Source organism: Chrysemys picta, chromosome 4 (genome assembly GCF_011386835.1).
Source record: "Chrysemys picta bellii isolate R12L10 chromosome 4, ASM1138683v2, whole genome shotgun sequence".
NCBI classification, from domain to species: Eukaryota; Metazoa; Chordata; order Testudines; family Emydidae; genus Chrysemys; species Chrysemys picta.
The window spans coordinates 83,533,317-83,558,605 of NC_088794.1; the positions used below are offsets into that span (position 1 = coordinate 83,533,317).

General features: G+C 43.6%; 1 protein-coding gene across 16 annotated transcripts in view; it reads right to left on the reverse strand.

The window, feature by feature from the left end:
• Nucleotides 1-25,289, reverse strand: part of CKAP5 (cytoskeleton associated protein 5) — a 92,081-nt gene that overhangs the window by 48,858 nt on the left and 17,934 nt on the right. For all 16 annotated transcript variants that reach the window (XR_010601026.1, XR_010601025.1, XM_042849235.2 and 13 more), the window contains 12 exons: nt 24,593-24,786; nt 20,613-20,819; nt 17,608-17,779; nt 16,092-16,224; nt 15,656-15,759; nt 15,182-15,295; nt 13,017-13,121; nt 4,859-4,948; nt 4,568-4,732; nt 3,869-3,997; nt 2,818-3,000; nt 1,420-1,533 (listed from right to left, as the gene is read on the reverse strand). Coding sequence is in view for 14 of the 16 variants with exons in the window: in XM_042849235.2 (XP_042705169.2) it covers nt 1,420-1,533; nt 2,818-3,000; nt 3,869-3,997; nt 4,568-4,732; nt 4,859-4,948; nt 13,017-13,121; nt 15,182-15,295; nt 15,656-15,759; nt 16,092-16,224; nt 17,608-17,779; nt 20,613-20,819; nt 24,593-24,786 (1,710 nt within the window). In the remaining 2 variants the exon portion in view is untranslated. The remainder of the gene's footprint in view (nt 1-1,419; nt 1,534-2,817; nt 3,001-3,868; nt 3,998-4,567; nt 4,733-4,858; nt 4,949-13,016; nt 13,122-15,181; nt 15,296-15,655; nt 15,760-16,091; nt 16,225-17,607; nt 17,780-20,612; nt 20,820-24,592; nt 24,787-25,289) is intronic.

Below are 25,289 nucleotides of genomic sequence, written 5' to 3' on the forward strand. Positions count from 1 at the left end.
AGACAGAATACAACAAGGTTAACACCTTACTGCATGCTCTCTTGTATACCAGGCAGTAATCTGACTATTAAAGTGCAGGAGGGCATAGAGATAACCATGCCTCAAGGCACTTGCAATGTAGGAGACCAATTAGTAGATCCACACGGGAGATCGAGAGGAGGAACAATATTTTCATTAGTTGAGATGACTGATGTGGATTACAGCTTATAGGCCTTGTGAAAGTGGTATTCAGAAGGCATTTAAATTATGAAAAAGGATACCAGTGCATTGTGATAGAGGAGATCAATCTAAGCATAGCAACCAGAAAAAGTTATTCAGACATACTGGGAGAAGAGCAAAGCGTAATCTTGTGCTGTCTTCTCTTAGTTTTAGAGTTAAGCAAATTTTAGTGCAGCTTTGCAAATATTATGAATATTTAGTCAGGGAGGCACAAAGTCAATCAGCAGGAGGACTGATAAAGGGGGGGGGGGAGAGAAGAGAGAGTAGAGAAGACATTTCACATGTCCATTCTAGGAGAGGGGATGAGTAGCACTTAGCAAGTTTATTTTAGTGCATTATCCACAAGGAGGGAGCTTATATCATTCTTTCACTCCCACTAGGTTCTTCATCTGCATCTCCCTCAAGGGCTGCATATTTGACAGCCTGTCAGACGTTCAATTTTTACACCAGTAGCATCAAATGACTAGGAAAATTCTCATTCTTAGGACTCTCCACACAAGTCTAGAGCATGAAGGCTACACCAAGGAGTTCAAACACAATAACTTTCTTTTTATTGCTTCTCAGCACGCAGACAGCTTCCTTGTGGGTTTCTAACTTTTTCTTGTACTTCATCAGAACATAACTACTGCTACAAACTATACATCTCAGTCTGAAGCACTTCAGAAAGAGTTTGAGAGTTTTGCAATTTAATCTGAATAGCCCAGGAGCAGATTAGGTTTTCAATAGGTAAGCCTGAGCAAATCACTGAACTATCTAGGGTATTTCAGTCTAGGTTTCAGAGTCAAGCTCCAGGATACTCTTAGGTTTCCAAGGCTTTTAACTCCAGACAATAGAATTTAGTTACACACCTGGTAATTCCACAGAAATTACATCTCAGCCTCCCCACTCCTCCCAACAGCTCAGTTCAGCTGAGAGGCAAAAGGACTCACACTTAGGCCACAGTCAAGTTCATAAAAGTCCCCACTAATATTTGAATAATGGATTGTGTGTTTATTAGAGGCTTCACAATTCAAGATTAACAGTTATGTACAGTTCTTCACACACTGTCCCAGTTTAAACCCATTGCTTTCCCCTGCTTCAGGTGTTTCAATCCCAACTTCAGGACCATTAAGTCTACAAAATCAAGAGAATAGCCCAACTAGCACTGCTTACATGATACTGCATTGCACTTTGAATTTCAGAATATAGTACAGTACCTACCGAGAGTTCAGGTTCAAATATCTCTTTGGTCTCAGATCCTTTCTTGCCTTTAGTTCCAGCACCTCCTGCACCAGCAGCTGCAGCTGTCTTGCCTTTCTTGGGAGGGCCCCCGGACTAAGGAGGAAACAAGAGTTAGCAACAATCAAGCTCTTAATTCACCAGAGTTCAAAATCAATACTTAAAATCAAAGGGTCTTGCTTTCCAACATTCCATGCTCTACTTCCAAGGATACATTAAGGCCAGGGTACTCTATTTTTTGTCAAGGCCCAATTTCTTGGTCAAGGTATAATCAAGCCCCAGACTCTGGAGAAACATTTTTCACACTGCAAGAACCATGATAGTACTAAGTAAACAAAAAGATTTTGTGGTCCGTTCAAAAGTGTCTGCCCGTCTGGATTTGGCCCCAAAAGTCTGCATACTGACTACCCCTGCATTAAGGAGACTTACGTCTTCAGTAACAATGTAATTGGACAAACAGTAGCAGTGTGCAACAGGCAGGGTGATAACAATGAACAGGCTAGCTCAGACGTCATATTTCCAGGACAGTAAACTTCAGGAGTTGGGTCAAATAATAGTGAGAAGTTAAGGCAGTGGAAATAGAAGGATTAATGTTTGAAAAGGGTGCGAGACCAACAAGTTAATCAAATCAATTTCCTTTGAGGTTGCAGTTAGCCATAAAGTGTGGCTGGCAGTCTGGAAAAATAAAATTAGTTTTTCACTACAGTACTAAACAGGTGTTTTGAGACCCCTGATCAATATAAATATTCATTTCTGCATTCCTCAACAATTGTTTGACCGAGCAAAGGTAACTGAAGGGTGCTAAGATAACCATGTATTGCTTAAAGCTTTTTAAAATGTAATGATCAGTTGTTTTTTTATCCAGACTGGTGGTTTACACAACAACATTTGATAATCAGGAAGATATAACACTCCAGAGCATCTTTATTGCAAGAGCAACATATTGTCATTGAGTGTGTTCTCTCTTCAGCGATGTGTTAGTATTACACTGGCACGCCCAGTTGCATTATTGCTTATAGAACCCTTTGAAAGTATTCATTGGGCTATCTGCAGTATCACATCATCAGGACTTGGCATCAAAACACAAGCACAAAATCATTTAGTGGACAGATGAAAAATGGTGGAATTCTCAATTCCACACCAGATTGCTTTCTGAAAGAGTACAGGATGCATTCTTTTAAAGCCTGTTACTGCATACCACCTACTCCTGAACAAGAGGTAGAACAGGAACAGAAGAAAAAAGATTTGTTCTGATTAACTTGTAGACTAGATTTGCAGAGGGCTGCAACTGGAGGAAATTTAATAGGCCAACTTTGGGTTTTCAAGCAGTAACTATCTCAGGCCATCATGTGCGAGGCAGACTGTCTATATTCCACTTACCTTGGCAGCAGGAGCCTTTTTCAAAGGTCCTGATTTGGCTGAAGTGTCTTTTGTATCCTTGTCCCCAGCAGCCCCTGAAAGAACTGGGGTCTTTCCAGCAGCAGGTCTGCATTCCTTTTTATCAGCTGCTCCACCTGTGTTCTTACCATAAGCCAGCTCCACCTTTTCAGCACACTCTTTAATCTAAGGAACAATGTTAAGAGACCAAAGCCATTTAAGTACAGCTGCAGCATCTAACCAGTCAAAGCCACCAATCCAGAGCCAGCTCTGAGCCACTACAGCTCCAGGAGCTACATGAAAATCATACAACTTGTTTTACCGCCAAAAAGCTAATGCTATTTAAGCAGCACTTAGCAACGTTAACAGGACAATGGTATCAATTTGAACTTCTAGTCCACACAGTACAGTCTCTTAATGTGTGCATACTACTCCCATTAATGCAAGTGGAAGATGTGTATATAGAAAGGAAGACCTTATAAAGGAGGTTAAAAGCAAAGTCAGTCTTTAGAGCAGGTATTACTGAATGACTAACTATATAGTTTAAAGCTTATTTAACAAGCCTGTCAGCATCTGTACATGGGTGAATACCTCACCCTGAAGGGACAAGTCCATACATAGTGTTATGCAGGATTTGAAGCTTAACTAGGGTCACAAACCAGATGGCAGAGTCCCAAATGTCACCTGGCAGAAAGGAGATAAGACAGATTTCTGTTACAGACTCCACAACTTCCAAACCAATAATAGAGACCTCGTATCTAGATCAGGATTTAAGGTGCGATGTTAGCTAATGTACACTAACAAGTTTTTCAAGTCAGTGCCTTTAACGATCCTAAACTGACCAAGTTACAGCTGGCAGGAGGGGGGAGTGAACATCACACTTTTAAATACTAGTCCACATTAAACCTGAGATAATACACCTTAGAGATGGATTATTCCCTACATGGGTTTTAAGAAGTTTGTTACCCACCAACACACTAGGACACTGCAGAGGTATGAAAGCACTTCACTAGCCACTACATATACAGCATTCTGTTCAAATCCATAAGCTCACCCGATCAAGTTTGAGTTTGTCCACATCTGCTAGGAAAGGGTTCACAGCTTTCTCTCCAGCCACCTTCAGAGCTGTGCCTAGAGCTTCAAATGCAGCATCTCTAACTTCAGGGGCAGAGTCATTGATATGCTGTTGAGAGGATTCATTTGTAAAGAACAAGGTGAGTACTAAGTACTATTATAAATTATAAGAGCAATGCCCTATTTTTACTGGAAATACTTGTGGTGAAGAGTGGATTGTATGAAGGGAGGAGGTATTAGTCTAGTCCACTGATGACTAGTTATCTTAAAGCTATTGCTCCCCTCCGATTTCATTTTATGACAGAGTGGTAGAAGTTTAGTTCAGTGAAAAAAGCTTATACAATGTCACAAGCAGGCCTAGTCACTGGGAGTCTCTCCTAAGTCAGTGATTTCCACTCTTTGTCCTAAAACTCCATCTGTACCATAGAGAAGAGTCTTTTCCATTCAGGAAACTAAACAGGACCAAAGAACATTATTCCACAGGAATAAAGGTAACTAGCCTCCATTGCTGCAGGCTAGTTGTCACCCAGCCCTCCCAGTTATTCTACTTGGTGCACCAGAATATGCAAAGCTTCACTACATGGTACATCCTATCAGAAAGGCTTCTCACCTCACCCAATCCAATGCTTCCATCACAACACACTGCTTCCTACAGAAATATCAATCCATCCGGTTTTACCTTAAGAAGAGCAGCACAGAAGGGTTTTAGCAGGCTCTTTGGCAAGCTAGAAGGTGTACAGTGACGAAAACTTCTTGCAATGAATAAGGAAGTCTGTTGCTTGATTGTTGGGTTTTTGTTATCCATCACAGCCAAAATATCCTCACTTATGTTCTGCAATGTAGTCTAAAAGGTTTAACATGTGAGGTGGTTAGCTTCAGAAGAGGGATAGGAGAAGAGTCTTCTCAAACAACCAGCATGATCAATTCCCAGTAGCACAGTACTGACAGAGTTTATAACACTTGTCCTTACCGTAAGGAAGATTGCATCTATGGCTTCCTGCAGGGCCTGCACAACCTGAGGCTTCTTCTCTTTAAACTTCTCCAGGATAGTTGGGACAACCTGTTTTTAAAAGGACACACAATACTTCAATTGCCTAATTGCAGAAAAAACAAAAACCCTCCCCATGTGACACTTCGCACCCTCATGATTCATGAGTGTATGCACATAGTTAAGGATTCCTCAACTCGCCTCCCTCGCCCCTGCCACAGGGACATAGCAATGGTAAGGAACCAGCTCCTGCTGGCCCTATATTCCACCATTATCACCACCAGAAACAGCAGGGCACTGGACTTCACTCATTTATGACAATTTTAGAAAAATCTCTGGTTTCTAAATGTCAGAGAGGCTGAGACACTTCTCCTAACACCTCCCCCTCCAGCAAAAGAGCCACCACCAGGAAGAAGGCTGCCTAAGGGCTCTGCCCTCTGAGGAAGGAGCCCTGAGCCCCAGTCCTGCTCTTCCAGCTTTTGCTGCCACCTGTTGGCCAGAAAGCCACTTTACAGTTGTAATTCAGCCTATAAATAAGTACTCATCACCCCTCTTCTCTCCACTCCATCTCTTCCCCCAAGCAGGTAAGAGCATTAGGGACATCATGATACCAGAAAGTTTATGTCAAGGAAATGGATGCCTGATACCATTAATGCCTCCCATTTTTGCTGGGCTCATCACTACATATTGTCATTATTTCCATTGTTATGCCACCATGATTACAGCATACCTACAACTACTTTAGGAACACACTGCTCCAGCACCACACATTCCCTCGATTCAACCAGGTTACAGTTGCTAAAAGGTATCCAACAGATCTGTTTTTCCTATGGCATTTTTCTACCCATAAAACTTGTTCCTCCACTCTGATCATTCTATGGCCCATTCCACCTATCAGTCCAAAAGGAGAGGAACTATACAAATAATCAGCACAGCAGATGTAAGAAACTAGCTTCCAGACATTTAATACCTATACATTGCATGGGACTATTGCCTCAGCATGAGCTGGAAACAGCCAGCACGAAGCAAAAAAAAAAAATTAGGAGATTTCAATGTGCCTATTGAAAGATTGCAGATGCAAAAGCTCAGAAACTCATTTCTTCACTCACCTTCCTAGGGATCTCACAGGTCATCTCCAGGCCAACCCACAGACCCTGAACTTCATTTTCAGCCTCAAGATCATCACAAACCAGCCACTGTCTTGAACAGACCACCACATCATTAAGATATCTGGAAGCTGAAAGATCCCTGACTGTTAACAAGACTTATGATCCCAATTTGATCACAAAAGACTCACTGATTCCAACAAATTCCAAGGTATATGAAAGGATAGCTGCACTCAAGACAAGGAATTGAAGATCTGGTAAAACCCTGTATATTAGCTTGGAACATCAACACACTGGTATCCTTAAGGCCCCTTCCTCCTATCACCCATACTGACCCACTTGGTTTTCTGAAACTCAGCATCAAATGACTAGAAGAGATAGAAACTCAAGCACCAGCACCGAACACTGATTGATATAAACAGGATAAAACAACCAATTCCTCCAAGCCTCTTTTGGCCTGTAATACAGCCGCCTGATAATGCTCCTATCAGCCTCCACTAAAGCTACTAAATACCACCCAAAGGAGCTATACAAGCAAACTACATATCACACATGAATGCACACATACCTAAAACCTACCAAAACAAGACACTTCATTTTGCACACTTCTCCCCTCAGGGAGAGAATGACCAACATGTGACAGAAGTCTGTCACATCACTTTTAAACACACTACTGGAAAATGCTCATACTCCAATGATGAGTGCTGTGTAACAACTGACATAGAACAGAAATAAAGAGAGGGAGTTCCATAGTCCCACTGGACTCTTGGTACCTCAGGAAAAAGATTAAATGTAGTATGGACACCCAATTAATAGATGAGAAAGTTCCATAATTTAGGGGTGAAGTAACGGGAGTTGGTCAGACAGCAAGAAGAAATTCACTTGTGAAATCTCCTTTTCACCGACCTTCCTGGAGCCTGCTGAGTTCAATGTACGGTAGTATTCCCAATGAGACTGTTACAAAGAAAGTCAGAGTTGGTTAACTGAAAAGCCAATTTGCGCTAGGCTATAAATTAGTTTCTATCATATTGCTAAACCCTGGGTTCAAACGCACCCAGCTAGGATCAGGAATACATTTCTATGTGGAGTGACTTAATTACAATCAAGCTGATTAAACGAAGCTTCAAGAGAATGTCAATGCATTTGACTCTGGAAGTGTTCATACTGTGTAAATTCTTTTGGAGGATTAACAGATGCTATGTTAAAATATTGGCCAATAACTCACAGGAAAGGTCCAATTTCTTAGGAAAAAAACTAGGCAAACCAAGTTCCCTAGCAAATAGCGGTGTACTAAGTTTGTGCAAGTCAGAGATGCCCATTACAGTACTGAACAGAGCATGTACTCAGAGCAACTCCACCACCTCACATATCCCACAACTACAGAATCTATTCCTTGTATCAGAATTTAGCTGTAGAATCTCACCTCTTTTAAATTATGTTACTATCTCTGCAGCTATAAGGGCTAACCTTTAAAACACAAACCAAGTGTAAACAGAGGCAATAATGCTTGCTTGTGTCTGCCTAAAACACGTTCAGACAGACAATGTCCCATTCATCTCAATCAAGGCCCTCTGGACTCAAGTGATTCTGCAGCAGAGAAGATTTGGCATTTTTCCCCAATGTCAACACTCATTTTTACAACTGAATGCGTCATTCTGCTGCAGCCAGGTACCTGGGTTCTCTCTATTCTACTAGGCCCTACTTGCAGCTCCCATTTGTTCTCCACAAGAGAGTTAATTGAATTATAGTGCATACTCCCTGCACTACACCATGGAGCCCGGTAAAAGACAGTTACCTTTTCGTAACTGGTGTTCGAGATGTGTTGCTCATGTCTGTTCCACAATAGGTGTGCATGCTTGTCACATGCACCAATGCCTGAAGTTTTTCCCCTTAGCAGTACCCGTAGGGGGGGCAGTGCCTGCCTGGTGTGGTATAAGGGGAGGTGAGCATTCCCCCCACCCTCAGTTCCTTCTTGCCAGACAACTCCGGCAGAGGGGAGGGAGGGCGGGATGTGGAATAGATATGAGCAACACATCTAAAACCAGTTATGAAAAGGTAACACTTTTCTTCGAGTGATTGCTCATGTGTATTCCACAATAGGTGATTCCAAGCTATATCTGCTGGAGGTGGGTAGGAGTTCACAAGTTCTCGGGACGGAGTACCGCTCTGTCGAACCTGGTTTGTGAGACTATCACATAGTGAGAGGTGAACGTGTGAACCGAAGACCACATGGCATCCCTACAAATGTCCTGTATAGGGACGTGGGCCACGAAGACAGCTGATGAGGCCTGTGCCCGAGTTGAGTGTGCCCTCACAGTGGATGGAGGGGGACACCCACCAGCTCATAACAGGACCGGATGCATGAAGTGATCCAATTAGAAAGCCGCTGGTCCCTTGCACGCTTGGCTGAGGTGCCGAACGGTTGCAAGGACTTTCTGAACGGCTTGGTCCGCTCAAGGTAGAAAGCCAGGGCCCGCCGTACATCAAGCGTGTGGAGACAGCGCTCCTCACTGGTCGCATGAGGCTTGAGACAGAGAACTGGTAGAAAAATGTCCTGAGCCACGTGGTAGGGTGAAGACCACCTTCGGGAGGAACGCAGGGTGTGGGCAGAGCTGGACCTTGTCCCTACGAAAGACTACGTACAGTGGCTTGGAGGTCAGGGTCCTGAGCTCCAAGACCCGCCTGGCCGACGTGATAGCAACCAGGAAGATGAGGTGAGACCAGGAGCACATGGCCAACGGTTCAAAAGGGGGCCCCATAAGATGAGCAAGCACCAGGTTCAGGTCCCACAGTGGTACCAGGGTCTTAGAATATAGGTAGAGACGGTCCAAACCCTTAAGGAACCAGCCAGTCATAGCATGAGAAAACACCATGTGTCCTTGCACCAGGGGATGGAAGGCTGAAATGGCTGCCAGGTGCACCCTGACTGACAAGGGCGCCAGGCCCTGGGCCCTCAGGTGGAGAAGGTAATCAAGGATAAGCTGGAGCGGGGTGGCCATCAGGGAAACATCCTGGTCCACCGCCCACCTAGAAAAAACGAGACCACTTTGCCAAATCGGAGCGGCAAGTGGAGGGCCGTTTATTTTCGAGGACGACTCGCTGAACTTGTTCCGAGCATGTCCTTTCCTCACCACCTGGCCACTGAGCAGCCACACTGAGGTGAAGAGCTGCTAGGTTGAGATGGAGGTGGTGGCCCTGGCCCTGAGAGACCAGGCGGAGTGGCAACGGCCACGGCGGAGCCACTGCCAGGCCCGAGAAGGTCCCATACCAATGTTGCCTGGGACATGCTGAGGCTACGAGAAGGACCCGGGCCTTGTCTGTTTATCTTTTCCAGGACCCTGCTGATTAGAGGGAATTGGGGAAAGGCATAATGAAGCTGGCCCGACCAGGACAGGAGAAAGGCATCGGAGATAGCGCCCCTCCCCAGGCCCTCCCGAGAGCAGAACCGGGGGCATCTGTTGAGGACACATCGGCCCGAGGTGAGCCACGACCATTCCAGGAGGAAAGCACACAATCTGTTGGAGAAAGGCAGCTTTATTGGGGGTGGATCGCTGCTGAGAATGGTGGGGTATCCCCAAGTGTCCCGTCAAAAACGCCTTTTACCTGCCTGCTTGCCCTTAGAGGACCCCAAGTTGGGGGGCAGGCCGACACTGCCTCTGTGGGCGTTTCCTATAGTCCCGCTGCTTCCTATGGGCGGTCTCATACTTTGGGAGGATGGCCTGGGCAGGAGCCTGCTGTGGCTTAAACTTGGGTTTTGCCGGAGTAGGGACATAGAGGCCCAAGGTCTGGAGGGTTGTGCGGGAGTCTTTCATGCCGTGCAGCCTTGTGTCTGTTTCCTCTGCAAACACAGCCTTCCCATCAAAAAGGGAGATCCTGCATTGAAGACTGCGCTTCGCTGGACAGCCCAGAGAGCAAGAGCCATGATGCCCGTCTGATGGATACTGCTGAGGCCATGCACCGCGCGGCCATGTCCGCTGCATCCGAGGCAGCCTGGTGTTTGCCACAGGGCATTTGAAATTCTTGCCACCCCTTCGTGGAGCAGCAAGGCCACCCTGCCCGGTGCCGAGGGGGACAGCACATTAAACAGGGAGCTTGAGGGCTCCTCCATCTCCTCTGCCTGGAGGTGGAGGCTTGCTGCCACCCTTTTTAAGAGGTCTTGGTGGGCCCTGTAGTCCTCTCGCAGGACACGGAGGGGGGCGGGCTGCGATCACCTCCTCCAGGCGAAGCGAGAAGGCCGGCGCAGTGCTTTGGGTGTTGGCCAGCACCGGAGGATCTACCACTTGGTTGGACTCCGGGCACAGTACCAAAGACATGGGTCCCACCGACTCCTTCCTGGACAGTATAGTGAGGGAGGCTGACGGTGCTCTAGCCACCAAGTGCGCCCCCACTGGGGGCTGCAACAGAGGCCATGGTGCCCACTGGGCCAGCCTCTACTCTCGGTGCCACTGGCCTGGCCTGTTGACGGGTGGCTATGAGCGGAGGCCGGGCTGGCGTATGAGCCACTGCTGCCTCTGAACCGGGAGTAGCAGCGGTGCCGGGATCTACGTCGGCCACGGGAACCACAATCTCGATGCAGAGGAACGGCAACGACTTTAGTAGCTGCTCCACGAACAGCCTCGACAGGTAGACCCACGACTGAGATGCCAGCGATTGACGCCCAGGGCTGCGGTGCCTTGGCGGAGACTTGGAGTAGGAGTCCGAGCAGGAACGGCATCGATGGTCGTGCCACAACCGACTGCGGTACCACCTTCAAGACGAGGACCATTGGCTACTTCTGCCACAGTCCCGTCGATGTTCGCTCCACGAAGACTAGTGGTGCCGGGAGTTCCAGTCAGACGGCACCCATCCGGAAAGTCTGGCTGGTGTCGAGGGCGATCCACATGGACTGAGCCCTGAACGGTCGCTGGGCGGTGAGCGGCATCAGGAACGTTCCCTTGACCATGACCGGTACCGGCCCGGTGGTGAGTGTGGCGATCCCTGAGGCGGCTTGCCCCTGGAGTGTGGGGCCAACATCCGCGGCGCTCCGGTTCTGGCATGGACATGATGTCCCTGGCCACCTGGAGAGCTTTGGGCGTAGATGGCATCCAGACATCCGGAGAGGCCTGCTCCGAAGGGGCTGGGCTACTCCGCTCAACGCGAGTCAGAGGCCTAGGGCCCGGTGGAGATCGAGGACTGCCCGACCTGGGCTTAGCCTCTGTCCCAGACTTCCCTCAGTGCCGCTGCGAAGAGGGAGTCTTTCTGGTCCTCTTGGCATGCCCCGTAGAGGGGGAGCAGTGCCGATTGGTCGATGGTACCGCAGGGTCTCTGCGTACCAACACCGCAGTGCCGGTTCAGAGCGGTGTGCCAGGGTCAGGGCCAGGGCCGACTCCATCAGGATTGCCCGGAACCTAATGTCCCTTTCTTTTTTGGTCTGGGGCTTGAACGACTTGCAGATCTTGCACCTTTCGCTGATATGGGTCTCTCCCAAACAGCGCAGACAGTCCGCGTGCGGGTCACTCCTGGGCATAGAATGCCTACAAGAGCTGCACGACTTAAATCCCAGGGCGTGGGGCATGCCCCGGCCCGGGCTCCCTAACTAACTAAACTAACCTAAAACAGCCAACTGGCTACAGGTACTAATGAATGAACGAACGAAGAGTTCTGGGGACAAGCTGCAGTAAAGCTGGAGCTGAGTAGTTCCGACGCGCCTTCACTGGCGGCAAGAAGGAACTGAGGGTGGGGGGAGCGCGCAGCTCCCCTTATACTGCACCAGGCAGTTGCCACTCCAGGGGTCGCTCCCCCCCATAGGTACTGCTAAGAGGAAAAACTTCTTGCACCGGTGCATGTGGCGAGCATGCACACCTATTGTGGAATACACATGAGCAATCACTCAAAGAAGAACAGAGCGTTAGACAGCCAAAGTTGGGTCCAGACGCTGAGGCTGGCAAGCTAGACTGCCTAGAGCAGCGTTTCTCAAATGCGGCCACCAGGGGCTTTTCTTGTGGCCACAGCCTCTTGAGGTGTCATTAGGGGAGAGCAGCGGCCCTGCCCCCTCCTTGGTGCTCATGGATGCACAGCTTTGGTGTTGGTTGCTTGGGCTTCCAGCAAGGGTTGAGCAACCGGTGAGTTCCCCATCTTTCCAGGGGTTGTGAGGCTCAGGATTTGGGCTTCAGCCCAGTGGTGGTGGGGAAGCAGGGTCTGGTTGGGAGGCTTTGGAATCCAGCCCCGGGGCTTCAGGCTTCACCTCCCCCCATCTCCATTGCCCACTGGCGCCTCCCTTGCTCCCCCCATCCAGGGCTTAATTTGTCCCCAGACTTCCCAGGGCTGAGTAAGTCCGCTGTGAACCGTGATGTTAACAGACTTCCTAGCTAGCAATAAATAAATTACAGTGATTTGGACATGTATCTATGCATATTTATTTGTTTTTCCTAAAGCTAATTGGAGTATTTTAGGAAAAAGTGAGCGTGGCCACCAGCAAGAGTTGGTGGCCACACTGAGGCCACCAAATAATTTGTCCTGAGAACCTCTGGCCTAGAGAGCAGATGATCAACTGAGGCCTGAGAAATCAGATAGATAAGCCACTGAAGTCTGCTACAAGCTCCCCTTCTTCCCCAACATTTGGCATTCTAGGTCAGTGAATATTTTCTTCTATGAGCTACAGATCTGTGTTTCTGTGGGTGTTTCTCTGGTAATGAGGGAATAGGAATAAAGGGTATTTGAGGGCAGAACAACAAATTAAATATCATGGAATTTAAGAATTGTTCCTGCAATGACATTGGATCCTGCTCATGCTTAGCAGCAAAGAACAGGAAACAAACAAGGACCTTGTAACTTAATACCACGACTAAAGATTTGCACATACTTGGAAACTTTCACCCCTTAATCCAGCAAGTATCCAAGTGTAGAAGGAACATACGCATATCAAGTTTACTTTGTTTAAAAAGAGAAATACCAAGCCCTGGCAGTCATTAAAAGGAGTAGTTATTTTTAAAGCAGTTTTATTACTGTCATCATATACGAAGGAGGAAATGCAGAGTGAAGTACCTATTACTTACTTGTCCTGCATATTGTCCAAATTTCTTCCTGAGGCCGGTAGCCAGTCCAGCAAGGCATTTGGCAGCCAAAGCAACCAACATGACATTTGTGTCCTTTCCAACAACCTGCAAAGGAAGGACAACATTACAGGCAAACAGATATCAGAGAATCAGAAGTCTAGGCAGAGTGCTACTTGCATTGAAAGAATAGCCACAGCAGCAACAGTGAATTTGTCCAAAGTTAAGAGTGAAGCAGTTACTTGGGGTACCAACTTGAACTGGGCCGGATAATTTCATTCAATCCCAGAAGGATACTGCATCACTGTCCTGGTACACTGAATGATAAATGTTGCTTCAATCAGTGAACTGTAGTAGTCCTAGCCAGTCAATGAAGTTCCCATCATACTATGTTAAATTACTCCTGGGGGAATTCTGACCCACTGTGCAATGCTGAATTTATGCAGAATTAACGATCTGTGCAGAATTTCATTTTTCCCCATGGAATTGGTGTGGTAGAGCCGCTGGACCCAGCAGAGCCCAGCTCTCCAGCTAGTAAATACAAGACACTGCCAAGGGGGAGGGAGAGCTGGAGGGTTCCAGGCAGCTGCAGTTCCCAGTGCATCTTGAAGGAAGGTGGTGGTGTGCAGGAAACTCTGTACAAACCCTGGAGCCAGCATCAGCTGTTCCCTTGGGCTTTATTTATTTATTTATGGGGGGCGGGGGGGGGGGGGGGGAGGGGGGAGAGTGGTTGATCTCAAACAGGTACATTTCAGGACTCCCTTTAAAAGGATGTAGTTTTCCAGTAACAAAGTGTGCCTGACTAACTTGAAAGTCTCAGACAGGAAGCCATATGGATTTCTGATAGAAGAGTAAGTCAAGGGCTGGATGAGACAAGTCTTCCCCATTTTGCAGAACTATACTTTAATAAATACAGACTGGAATTAACTTAAGACCAGGTGTTTGGATGGGGAGCTAAAAAGGTCCGTTGAAAGCATACATCTAAATGCATGTACATATTATACGTTTACAATGTAGTGCCATTTGTGTGTCTAAAAATGGCAGTTTTATGAAGAGCTGCAGGTTGTGGAGGTACCAATCTCCTCTACTTGGACTTGTGAAATCCCAAACCGGCAGCCAAAGCCCTAGAAAACTGCAGTCCCCTAAGAGAGCGTTGAGTAGGGAAAGGATTTTGCATGCTGCTCCCCCAAAAATCAGATCTGAAAGTTAGGACTGTAATACAATCAAGTGAAAGCATTAAATTGCCACTATTTTTGCACCTTCATAAGGAGACCATTTGGTCTGAAGGTGGAAGGAATATGATCAATCCCTAGAGACTTGTGGACAAGGTTAGGAACATAGGAACTGCCACACTGGATCAGATCAGTGGTCTATAACCTATCTCCAACAGTGGGCTGCACCACCTGTTTCAAAGGAAGGTGCAAGAAGCCCTGCAGTAGGAAGTTGTGCAATAACCTACCCGGAGTGTTACAGGACAAAGGGGAAGTTTCTTCCTAAACCCCACCCATTAGAGGTTCTCCTTTTTCTCTGAAGAATGGGGTTTATAGCCCTTCTATATCTTTTTATTTTAAATCTTTACTAGAAGAACTCTGAATATTCTTGTTATTTGTATAATCATCCAATCCTTTTCCAAATCCAGTTAAGCTCTTAGCCTCTGATGTTACATAGCAATGTGTTCTACAGGCCAATTGTGTGTCATAATACCCTATAATTCTGCTATATTCTTTTTGAGAAAGGGTGACCAGAACTGAACACAGAATTCAAGATGAGAGCATACCACTGATTTATATAATTATATTTTCAGTATTTTTCCTCCATCCCATTTTTTCCTAAACTTCTCTCAAGTGTCTGTAGAAAGAGGCACATACCCAAATGTATTATTGGAGGAAAGGTCTGTTGGATTCTCATACTATTTGAGAAGCCTACAGGTCCCAATGTTCAACAGGACAGAAGCAAACCAAAATAATTTAAGCACCACCCTATTGGGTGGGTCTGTTAATCAAAGGTGTAATGTTAAGAGTAATTTGGACATAGGCATTGTGCCAGTATTTGGTCTTATGACCAGTGGTGGCCTTTCAAGGCATTAAAATCTAATCTTTTGGCATTAAGCAGTTAACTGCTGCAATATACAAATGCAAAATACATATGACTGGTACAGCCATTTTTACCTTCTTAAGAACTTTCACCATGTCTGCATAGTCCCCTGCTTCCAGTTTGGGATTCTTCACCAGCATTTCAACAGCTTCCAGAGCTTCTTTCCTCTCTTGCCACTTTTTGGCTTCCTGCAAAGCAAAGCATTCTACATTTGTGTACACCAGACACCTAACAGCTCTAGGAAAGCTCACTCTAGACAGACCGTAGACTCTAGAGCCTAACTTTGTACCAAGAAATTCAAGTACTCTTAGTATCCTCATATACTCTAAGCTTGGTGGTTACAGCTAGCCATTGGAATGCACTCACATTTCAGTTTCTATCTTGATTTTACACCTATTTATGCAGATTAGACGGCCTATATCGTGCAAGCCAGCTCCCTATTATTCGTGTAACAGTACTGCCTATTTGCAGGATGTATGTCAGTCTGAAAGTCCATCAGCCCTCACCTCTCAATATCGCAGAGATAAGAGGTAGCGGTTTATACTTACTATTTTGTCATAGAAGTCTTTGGGAAGTTTGGAAAGAATCTCCACAGCTTCCAGTAGCTCATAAGCATCCACCTGTGGGACAACCTCATCCCCATCATCTCCTCCTGCAGGTCAAGAGAAGATTAGTGGAGGTATGCAAGCTTAGCAGAGAGGCTTGTCATGTCAGTCAAATTTCATTCTTACACATCCCCCATGTTCCCTTCATCAAAGACAAGAGGGGAAGTGGACTATGAATGGTAACGTTTTTGCTACTTTGCTACTAGGATTATGTTAAATACTATTTTTTCCCCCAAATGTGTCTTGTTGATAGGATGGTGTGCCCCACTTGCTTTACGTCTCTTTTAATTAAATGCACCTTTCTGGTCTGTTCTATTTCTTACTGTGTCTTTTAATAATGACGTGTTTCCAAGTAGAGTACCATCACCACATAGGTTACCTCCATCTGCATCCCCTCCAGCTGCCTGCTGCTGCTCAAATTTGGCTTTCAGCTCTTGCTGGGAACGCAGGAATCTGGTCTGTTTGGGAGCTGCTGGAGGTAGTTTGACCCATTCTTCTTCCAACTCTTTTAGCTGTAAGAATCACAAGAATAATTCTCAAGGCCTAAAGCATGAAACATAACATTCCACCCACTGATACAGGATAACTCCAGGCAAGCTTCCACTTTATTAAAAAGCAATGGTATTTCTCCCCCCCCCCCCCCAATTGTCAGGAATTTTCTTCTTTAGGTTTTAATCTTATAATCTGGTTGTGCTATCCTTTCAGTTCACTTGCAATGATATTGTAATCCTACAATATTTGTCCTATTATGGAGATAGAGCTTATAGAACTTATAGAATATCAGGGTTGGAAGGGACCTCAGGAGGTCATCTAGAGATGACGAGAGGCTACAAAGCTAACCTCCCTCCTCCCAGAGGTATGGTAAACTCACTGTTTAGGATTTTGACTAGTTATATTTATAGTGCATAGAAATATTACCAGGGGTGAGGGGAATGTTTACTACAATAGAAACTGGTTAGAACAGTGGGAAAAGGTTATTTTTGGCTTTTGTGAAGAGGTTATGATCTAAATAAAGAGGAAAAATGGCGGGTTGAATATATTAAAGTCTTATGCTATAGCCATGCCATCGCATGCAGAGAGATTAATAAAGTCACTAGGTAAGCAGGGTTGGGTCAGCCCAGCTTTGAATACCTAGTTGTAGAAAGCAGTACTGGTAATTCAGTTTTTCAGGAAAAGGAATATCTTTTTGAATATCTCTGTATACCAGAGATGTTACTACCTTACTGTTTAAAAGCAACAACTTCTCATCTGACCGCAATACTCAATTAAACGGGGGATGGATGTGTGGGCATTTGAAAAGCTCTGAAGATTGAGTATTTAGTTTCCATAACACCATGCTATTACATTAAGACCTTCCTGTGCATAGACAATGCCTATCAAATCCTGGACATTACCAGAACATATTTATTTTTGTTATAATACATTGCAAGTTCTCTCTTCTTTGCCAAGAGAGAATGGTGACCCTGACACCTAGTTCTTAAAGGGAGCAGATGGCAAGTGTAGTTGCCCAAAAGAGATGGGGAGAATCTAAACTACCCACCTAAATTCCCCCTCTAGTTGCAATTGGATATGGTATTTTTCCTACCTCTCACCCACCGAAGAAGTAGTGAACAGATTTGCTATGCATCTTTAACCAGAATGTTGCTTAGTTACCATTTTGAAGCCACAAAAATGAAAAAAATAATTTTGTTTTATAGAGAGAGAAAAAGTTAAGTGTTTTTACCAGACAGCAACAGTTTTCAGTAAGACAGAAAGGCTCAAGAAAATACATGCTCAGGTAAAAATATCTCATCCTGGTATATAACAGGGTTTTATGAGAATTAGTTTGAACACTGGAATATTTATGAACCTTAGTTCATAAAACTTTGCTCAGATAGATACTTCCTGTAGCCTACCTGAACCGAGTTTATGTTCTGTAATGGTGGTCTCAGAGCATCCCTTATCCAGCGGTAGATCTCTACAGCAAGGAGTTTGGCTTCATCTCGAACAGCCTTCTCTCGAGACTCAAAGAGTTTTGGCAACACTTTGATAATTGGCTTTAGTGAGATTATTTTTGAACCAAATTCACTGAAAGTTAAGAAGAATACATACGGGTGTCAATGGCAGAGTGCAAAATCCAAATTTAGCCACAAAGACCATCAACATTAATTAGCTATTATCTTGACACAGCTGGGGTCCTAGACAGAACTATTGTATAAACTGATGCCTTTCAGAGGCTGTGTCATAATATATACTATCAGCAATGGTTCTACATATTAACATGCATTGCCATCATTTACCAATCTGAAGCTACTCATTTGTTGTGTTAAAGAACAGTTGCTCTATCACAATTCCTTCCCTCCTTCATATAGTTTGGAATAATAAAACCAGGCTTTTGAAACCACTTCAAAGCACATAATCCAACCTGCTGCTTAAGACTGTCCCCTTGCCAGAGAACAAGAAACCTCTTTAGAGTGGAGTTTGTGTGACCTATTTTTCTGATCACACTAGAATCTCCTCTGACTATCCCTTGGAGGCACACTGCAGAAAAGCATTAGTCATTTTGCTATTTGTTAGACCAGATTAGTGAGCCATGGGTCATCTCACAGAAAGTGTGCGCTTTGACACACTTCCCTGCACACACACCTGGTCATCCACCCTTTGGTACCAGATTCTGCAAGTTGCCCTTGTGCCCATTGCACAAAGTCTCAGCTTTCAATCACTACTGAATGGAAGCACATCAGTACTCTTTCCGTACTCAGCTACTAAGAACTGGTCAGGTGCTATTGTACTCTTATGCTATCAGATGTTTACAAGAAGCTTTATAAGAAACAGATTAGCTGCAGGAGGAACATCTCAATCATGGATTAAGATACAAAATACAAATGAGTCACCAATCCTGTGCAAGGAAAGGTTAATATATACCAGAGTTTCCCAGGGAAGCATACTAGGGCCAATGTTGGTCCATACATTAGCCTATAACATGATTATGTCAAGAGACTAGGAATGATTGTGAATAACTATGGAAGAATTTAGCTAGTTAACAGGGAAACAACAACAGACTAAAACCTGAGAAGTGTGAGGTAATGCACATTGAAGGAACATTTTCTAATTAAAACAAATGGGTTCTAATTGGTTACACGCTTGACAAAGCTAGGCACCAATGCAGACAGCTCAAAGATGCCTGCTTGATACACAGGATGGGCCACAAATGCAGAGATCTCTGTTCTTGTATTAATACAGCAAAAAATGCAAAAAAAAAACAAACAGTCTAGTCCCACGGGTCAATATTCCACCTTGAATAAAGAATTTAGTTTTACCATCTCATCTCTGAAGGATATAAAATAATTTTATAGACTATTTTAAAGAATTGAACGTAACTACAGAATGAGCTAGAGCTGAAACATGATAAGTGGCAGAGAAGGCTCATCAGGATTCCCAACTACACGGTTTGTTTTTATAGCACAATATGGCATGATTAAATAAGGCAACTTATAACTGATAATTACTCTTAAATCTGGGACACTACTACAGAGGCATACATCTTAGAATTAAAAATAGGCTTTAGACATAGGACATCATCTGCAGTAACAGTAGACGGGATAACAACAAAAGGCAATCGATCCTCATGCTTTAGGAACTAGCTGATTATTAGGGGGTTGCTCTCTTCAGAAGGACTCAATACTGGCCATTTGTATCTGTTCTAGAGATTCCTATGCTTAAAGTTTCTATTTCACATACCAAATACTGATAGGATCATGCATCAGACACAATAATCAGATATTGAAAATTTAGAGATATTTAGACTGAGAAAAAGGGAGGGGGGGGGAAGTGTCTTGGGGGGGAAGAGAAGAGGAAAACAATGATAATAAGCCTACATTTAGCAAAGAGAAATACTACAGAGATTTGGCAAACTCCACATACTGGTGAAATTAGACACTTCCAAGGGAATATTTTTAAAAGTTAGTCTACAGATCAAGAGGACAGCTAAGTAACGGATACTACATGGAATTCCTGAATTAAAAATCTGAAAGTGCAAATATATTGAAAAGTATTCAGAAACTGCTATAAGCAAAATTCCTTTTTTGCAGATTTGACACATGTAAGACACTTCATGTGACATTTGTACCCAAGATATGCTGTAAGTCTAAAATTAAATGTAATTTTACACTTACACTGATTGGGCTTCTGAGAAGTTTCAGTAGTATGTTATAGCCTTTCCTATTAAGAAACTCCTAGACTATGCCAGACCCACAAATTCCCTTGCTCACCAGTTCTTGCACAATCATTTATTTTAAAGCAATACAAGACGCATCTTTCCTTTGGTTTGGTGTGCATGCAATTAAAGATATTTAAAATTTGCTTTAGGACTGACCTGAACAATATCGAATTCTTTAGTGAAAGCTGTTAATATCCCAAGTGAAGAGTGTTTCATCAACACCACACTAATAGATATTATTTTATGCATTAGCAATCAGCAGGGGGAGCATTTGTGGGGAGGACACAACCATTTTTATTTTAAACTCAAAGATATTTATTTACAATTGTTCTAGTTCATTCAACAACTTTGTTTTATCTGTTCAGAAGAGGCAAGTTCCCAAGCATGGAATCAATAGTTCTGCTGGGAAATAGCTCTGGACCTAACATTCAAGAAAATGTTTTCATTAAACAAAGTCTGGCAAACAGATTGCCAAGACTGAAACTGATCAAGATACAAGAACAGTAATTGCAGAGAAAACACTCACATGACTAATTCCCACACTGTCCCTGTCAGGGCAAATGCGGACATTAAAAAAGGTTCAGTTCACTGAAGTCATTACAATCTAGAAGATTCAACAATACCAAATTCCAGAGCCACCTACAGCCTTATCTAAATTATCTGTTACTTAACAGCATGTGGAGTTGAAACAAGAGAACTTACCTCAGTGCTTTCCTCAATGTCTCTATACATGCTACTATGATCTTAGGGTTCTTGTTGTCCAAGCCTTTCAACAGCTCTTCTTGTACAGGTTCCCCTTTCTCAATTTCTATATACATTAAACATATGTCTATACCCAACTCCTTTGCTCTGGCTTTAGGTTGATTGAACACTTTATTTACAACTCCAGAAATCACTTCTCCTGTTGTCCTGAAAACAGATGACATATTTAGTTTTCAGCAGACAGAACAGCGAACGTAATTAGTTCTACGACCCATGAGGCATATTCACACATAGTAATACTGAGATAACTAAGCAAGCCTCACCTTCTGGAAACTAGATCCTATTTAGGATAACCATGGCAATAACATTCCCTAAAGACTTGCTCCACTATGTTACTGAACTTGGCTAGGTACCACACATGCAGTTTACTAGCTAACGAGTGTTCCCCACCTCTACGCTTGTTTCATGTGCCTGTTGTATCTTGTTTAAGATTGTAAAGCTTTTCATGGCAGGGACTGTACAGTGCTAGCACAATGGAACCCACCCTAATGGGGACCACTAATAAATAAAATAAAATATATATATACACACACACACACACACTAATTTTTCAATGCATGCAGAACAGCATGACACCCGAGGAGACTAGTTTTAGGAGTTCCAAAGCACCAAAAGTTGTGTGAGAGAAATTATATATATGCATACACGCACACGCGCACACACACACACACACACTGCCCCCTCATAGGTATACACTACTTCACACAGAAAAAGATGCAAATCCATGTTCAAGAAACTTGCAATCTAAGTATAGTACAAAGAGATACCAGGAAAAGAGGGAGGTTCATATACAGCAGTTATGGAATTATATGTTCTGTCCTTTAGCTTCTTTTAAAAATCTTTAGATAATATAGAAGGTTGGCATAGAAGAGTGGGTTTGAGGGATGAGGAAAAAAGATTCTCTTCCAAATCCCTCCTTCAATTAATAAGGGAAAGTATGCTGGTATGCACCATCAGGATGGATATTCCAAGTGCTGGAATTTAGCATATGCTATAGTTTTGAAACTATTGACAGGACTTTTTATATAACTCCCGTCTGAGGTACTAATATTTCGCATCTTCAATTTTATCATTTGAAATATAGAGTAAAAATTTCCAACACAGATGCTCTCTTCATTGAGCTGAACTTAAAGTGGACGTACATCTACATAGCCAAGAAAAATCTGCAACTGGTCCACGCCAGCCGACTCAGGCTTGCAGGGCTCAGGCTACGGTGCTGTTTCATTGCTGTGAAGACTTCCAGGCTTGGACTAGAGCCTGGGCTCTACGACCCTGCAGGGTGGGAGGGTCCTAGAGCCCGGGCTCCAGTCCAAGCCTGGAAGTCTTCACACAATGAAATAGCCCTGCAGCCAAAGCCCCATGAGCCAGTGTTGGCTGGCATTGGCCAGTCCCGGGTTTTTCTTTGCTATGTAGATATACCCTGGGCTATGGAAGCAGAGAAAGGTAAAAGATTTATACGATCTGAAGAGAAATCTAGGATACTATTGCGGCTGGCAATACTGCACTTTGGTTGGGAAGGACAGTCTATTCTAAAGACTTCTGTTCTTTTTAATTAAAAAACAGCGATATTAGAACACCATTGTTCACTATACAACCAGTTCTGGCTGTCTCTAGCCTGATGTGGCAATTCCCAAAAGCATGACAATTTTAACTTCTCCAGTATACAAGAGAAGATCACTTACAATTTCTTGGTGTGCTGTGTTTTCTTAACGTTCTGAGTTAAGGTTAATGCTTCTAATGCTAGTTTCTAATGCTACATCTAACGAACATGGTGAAATGGGTTACTAGTTTTGAACTAGAGATAAAAAAAGTCCATTTGTTTGATTTCTAAAAATTTCTAGAGCATAAGAATTTTCCAGTTAAATTCTGAAAGTTGACTCATTTAATTGCAAAACTTCCCCTCCCCATTTTACTTTTTCTGCAACATAGAGCGTAAGTTTAGAAATGATTAGACTACTAACAAAATTCACTACATATTAAAAAATTGTTTATTATTAAAAAACTAACAAGTTGTCCCACACTATTTCCTGTAAGTTCCTTATGACAAGGAGAGAAATACACAAGTTTCAAAAAGTTCAGTGAATAGTTGTTGGGGGCAGAATAGATCTGGACAAGGAGTAGTAGTCTGGAGATAAATGTGAGAAGGGAGGGAAAAGCAGTAGAAACAAAAGTGAAACTGTTTGAGCAGAATATTCCAGGAGTCTTGAGGTCTGAGTCTAGCCTTCATTGATTTGAGATCTACCATACCTTCTCTCACCAGAAGGGAAAACCTATAATGGCAGTAGGCCGTAAAAGAGACCCAGTTTGGGTCTCATCTATCTCAGAGTTGTGAATAATATGTATTAAGGTTATAACTACCAACAAGAATGCACTTTTATGTAAACAAGGAGTCTGGTGGCACCTTAAAGACTAACAGATGCTGGTGACTACACACCACACCACAGAAACACCAACCCAGGAACCAATCCCTGTAGCAAACCTCGTTGCCTACTCTGTCCCCATATCTACTCTGGCGACACCATCAGAGGACCCAACCACATCAGCCACACCATCAAGGGCTCACTCACCTGCACATCTACTAATGTTATATATGCCATCATGTGCCAGCAATGTCCCTCTGCCATGTACATTGGCCAAACCGGCCAGTCCCTCCACAAAAGAATAAATGGACACAAATCGGACATCAGGAATGGTAACATACATAAGCCAGTAAGTGAACACTTCAATCTCCCTGGTCATTCTATTACAGATTTAAAAGTCACTATCATTGAACAAAAAAACTTCAGAAACAGACTTCAAACAGCAGAACTAAAACTCATTTGCAAATTTAACACCATTAATCTGGGCTTGAATAGGGACTGGGAGTGGCTGGCTCATTACTGAAGCAGCTTTTCCTCTCCTGGAATTGACACCTCCTCAACTATTATTGGGAGTGGACTACATCCACCCTGATTGAATTGGCCCTGTCAACACTGGTTCTCCACTTGTGAAGTAACTCCCTGCAAGTCTCCATGTGTCAGTATATAATGCCTGCATCTGTAACTTTCACTCTATGCATCTGAAGAAGTGAGGTTTTTACCCACGAAAGCTTATGCCCAAATAAATCTGTTAGTCTTTAAGGTGCCACCAGACTCCTTGTTGTTTTTGTAGATACAGACTAACACGGCTACCCCCTGATACTTAACACTTTTATGTAGAAATCCATGATTAAATCAAGTCTTCCTGACTAGTGATTTAAAATCAATGTGATTTAAATCAAATCCACCCTGCGTCAGGAGGAAGAAAGTTAACCCAGATGGCTCTTTTCTAAACCTCAGCAGGTTTGAAGGAACAGCTACCATGCAAACAGCAGCTCCTGATTTCTTATAACCTTACTGGGATTCTGTACATTAAAACTAAAATCACACAGTATTTTTACCATACATAATCCAGGCAATCTGATCTAAGCCTTGACTCCAAAGCTAATTATGTGTTCTTCTCACTCTATATAGGTCAATTGAGGAGGAGTGCAGTTTCATTTGAAGGATTTTTAACTTTGAACTTTTTATTCCACTTCTACCCTTCTCAATTTATAAGACTGCTTAATGCATTATGGTCAAGTGAGAAAAGGAATCCCAGTTTATGACATTCAATTGCATTTTACTTGTCTTTCCTGTTTCAGAAAGAAATTTTTTTTAGGATTTAGAATACTAAACACACTGTTTTGTCACAGAGCTTATGAATACAAGAAGTTACAGTCACAGCACAGCAGAGTCATTAGCAACTGGCCATCCAGTAAACAGTTTCTTCAGATCAGGAAGTAAATGGGAAACATGGTAGAAACGCTGAAAGTGGCAGCTGCACAGGGCAAATTAGCTCCTCCTAGAAAGGTCATGTTAACTATCACAAAAACATATCATTAGGAAGGAGAAAGGACTTACTTTCCTGCTACATGAGCATTTTCAACATAGGCAAGTGCTGCTTCTAATCCTTTCAACTGAGCCACCGCATTGGAGTCTGTCACAAATTTCTTTATTAGTCCCAGATACTTGGACCATTCAGGGCTTTTCTCATCTTCTATTTTCTGAAAAAGCTTCAGAGCTTCTTCGTAGCCATTCACTCTGGCTTTCCACAACTAGGAAAAGAAGTCATGAGTTAGGCACTGTGTTTAGTTAAATCGCCTGCCATTTAACTTTCATTATCACTTGTGTAGATTTGTCCTTCTCAGTACATAGCTGGAATAGTTGTCTCTGATCAAAGGAAGCACAGGATAAGAATAGCAAGCACATAGAAGATCAGTTGTGAATTAAATTTGTGTAGATATACCAGCTGCAGCTAGTCTGCCTATTTTCCATTGAAGAAACATCAGGTTCATGTAAGAGTTAGCTTTACCCACACTGGTATTATTGCTAGTTACTGCACTGAAGGTTTGAAAATGGGTTTAATCCTGCAAGCCTTCTATGTGCAGAATTCTTATATTCCTCAATAGGAATTTTGTACAGCTTCAGGTCCTAAGTGTATGTACTAGCTTTGTATAATTGGTTTAATTTTGATCATGGCAAGAATTATGATTAATACATTTATTCAGTTACAGACACTGTTTATTCTGCCCTAGCCTGTATGTCCGGAAGAGTACAT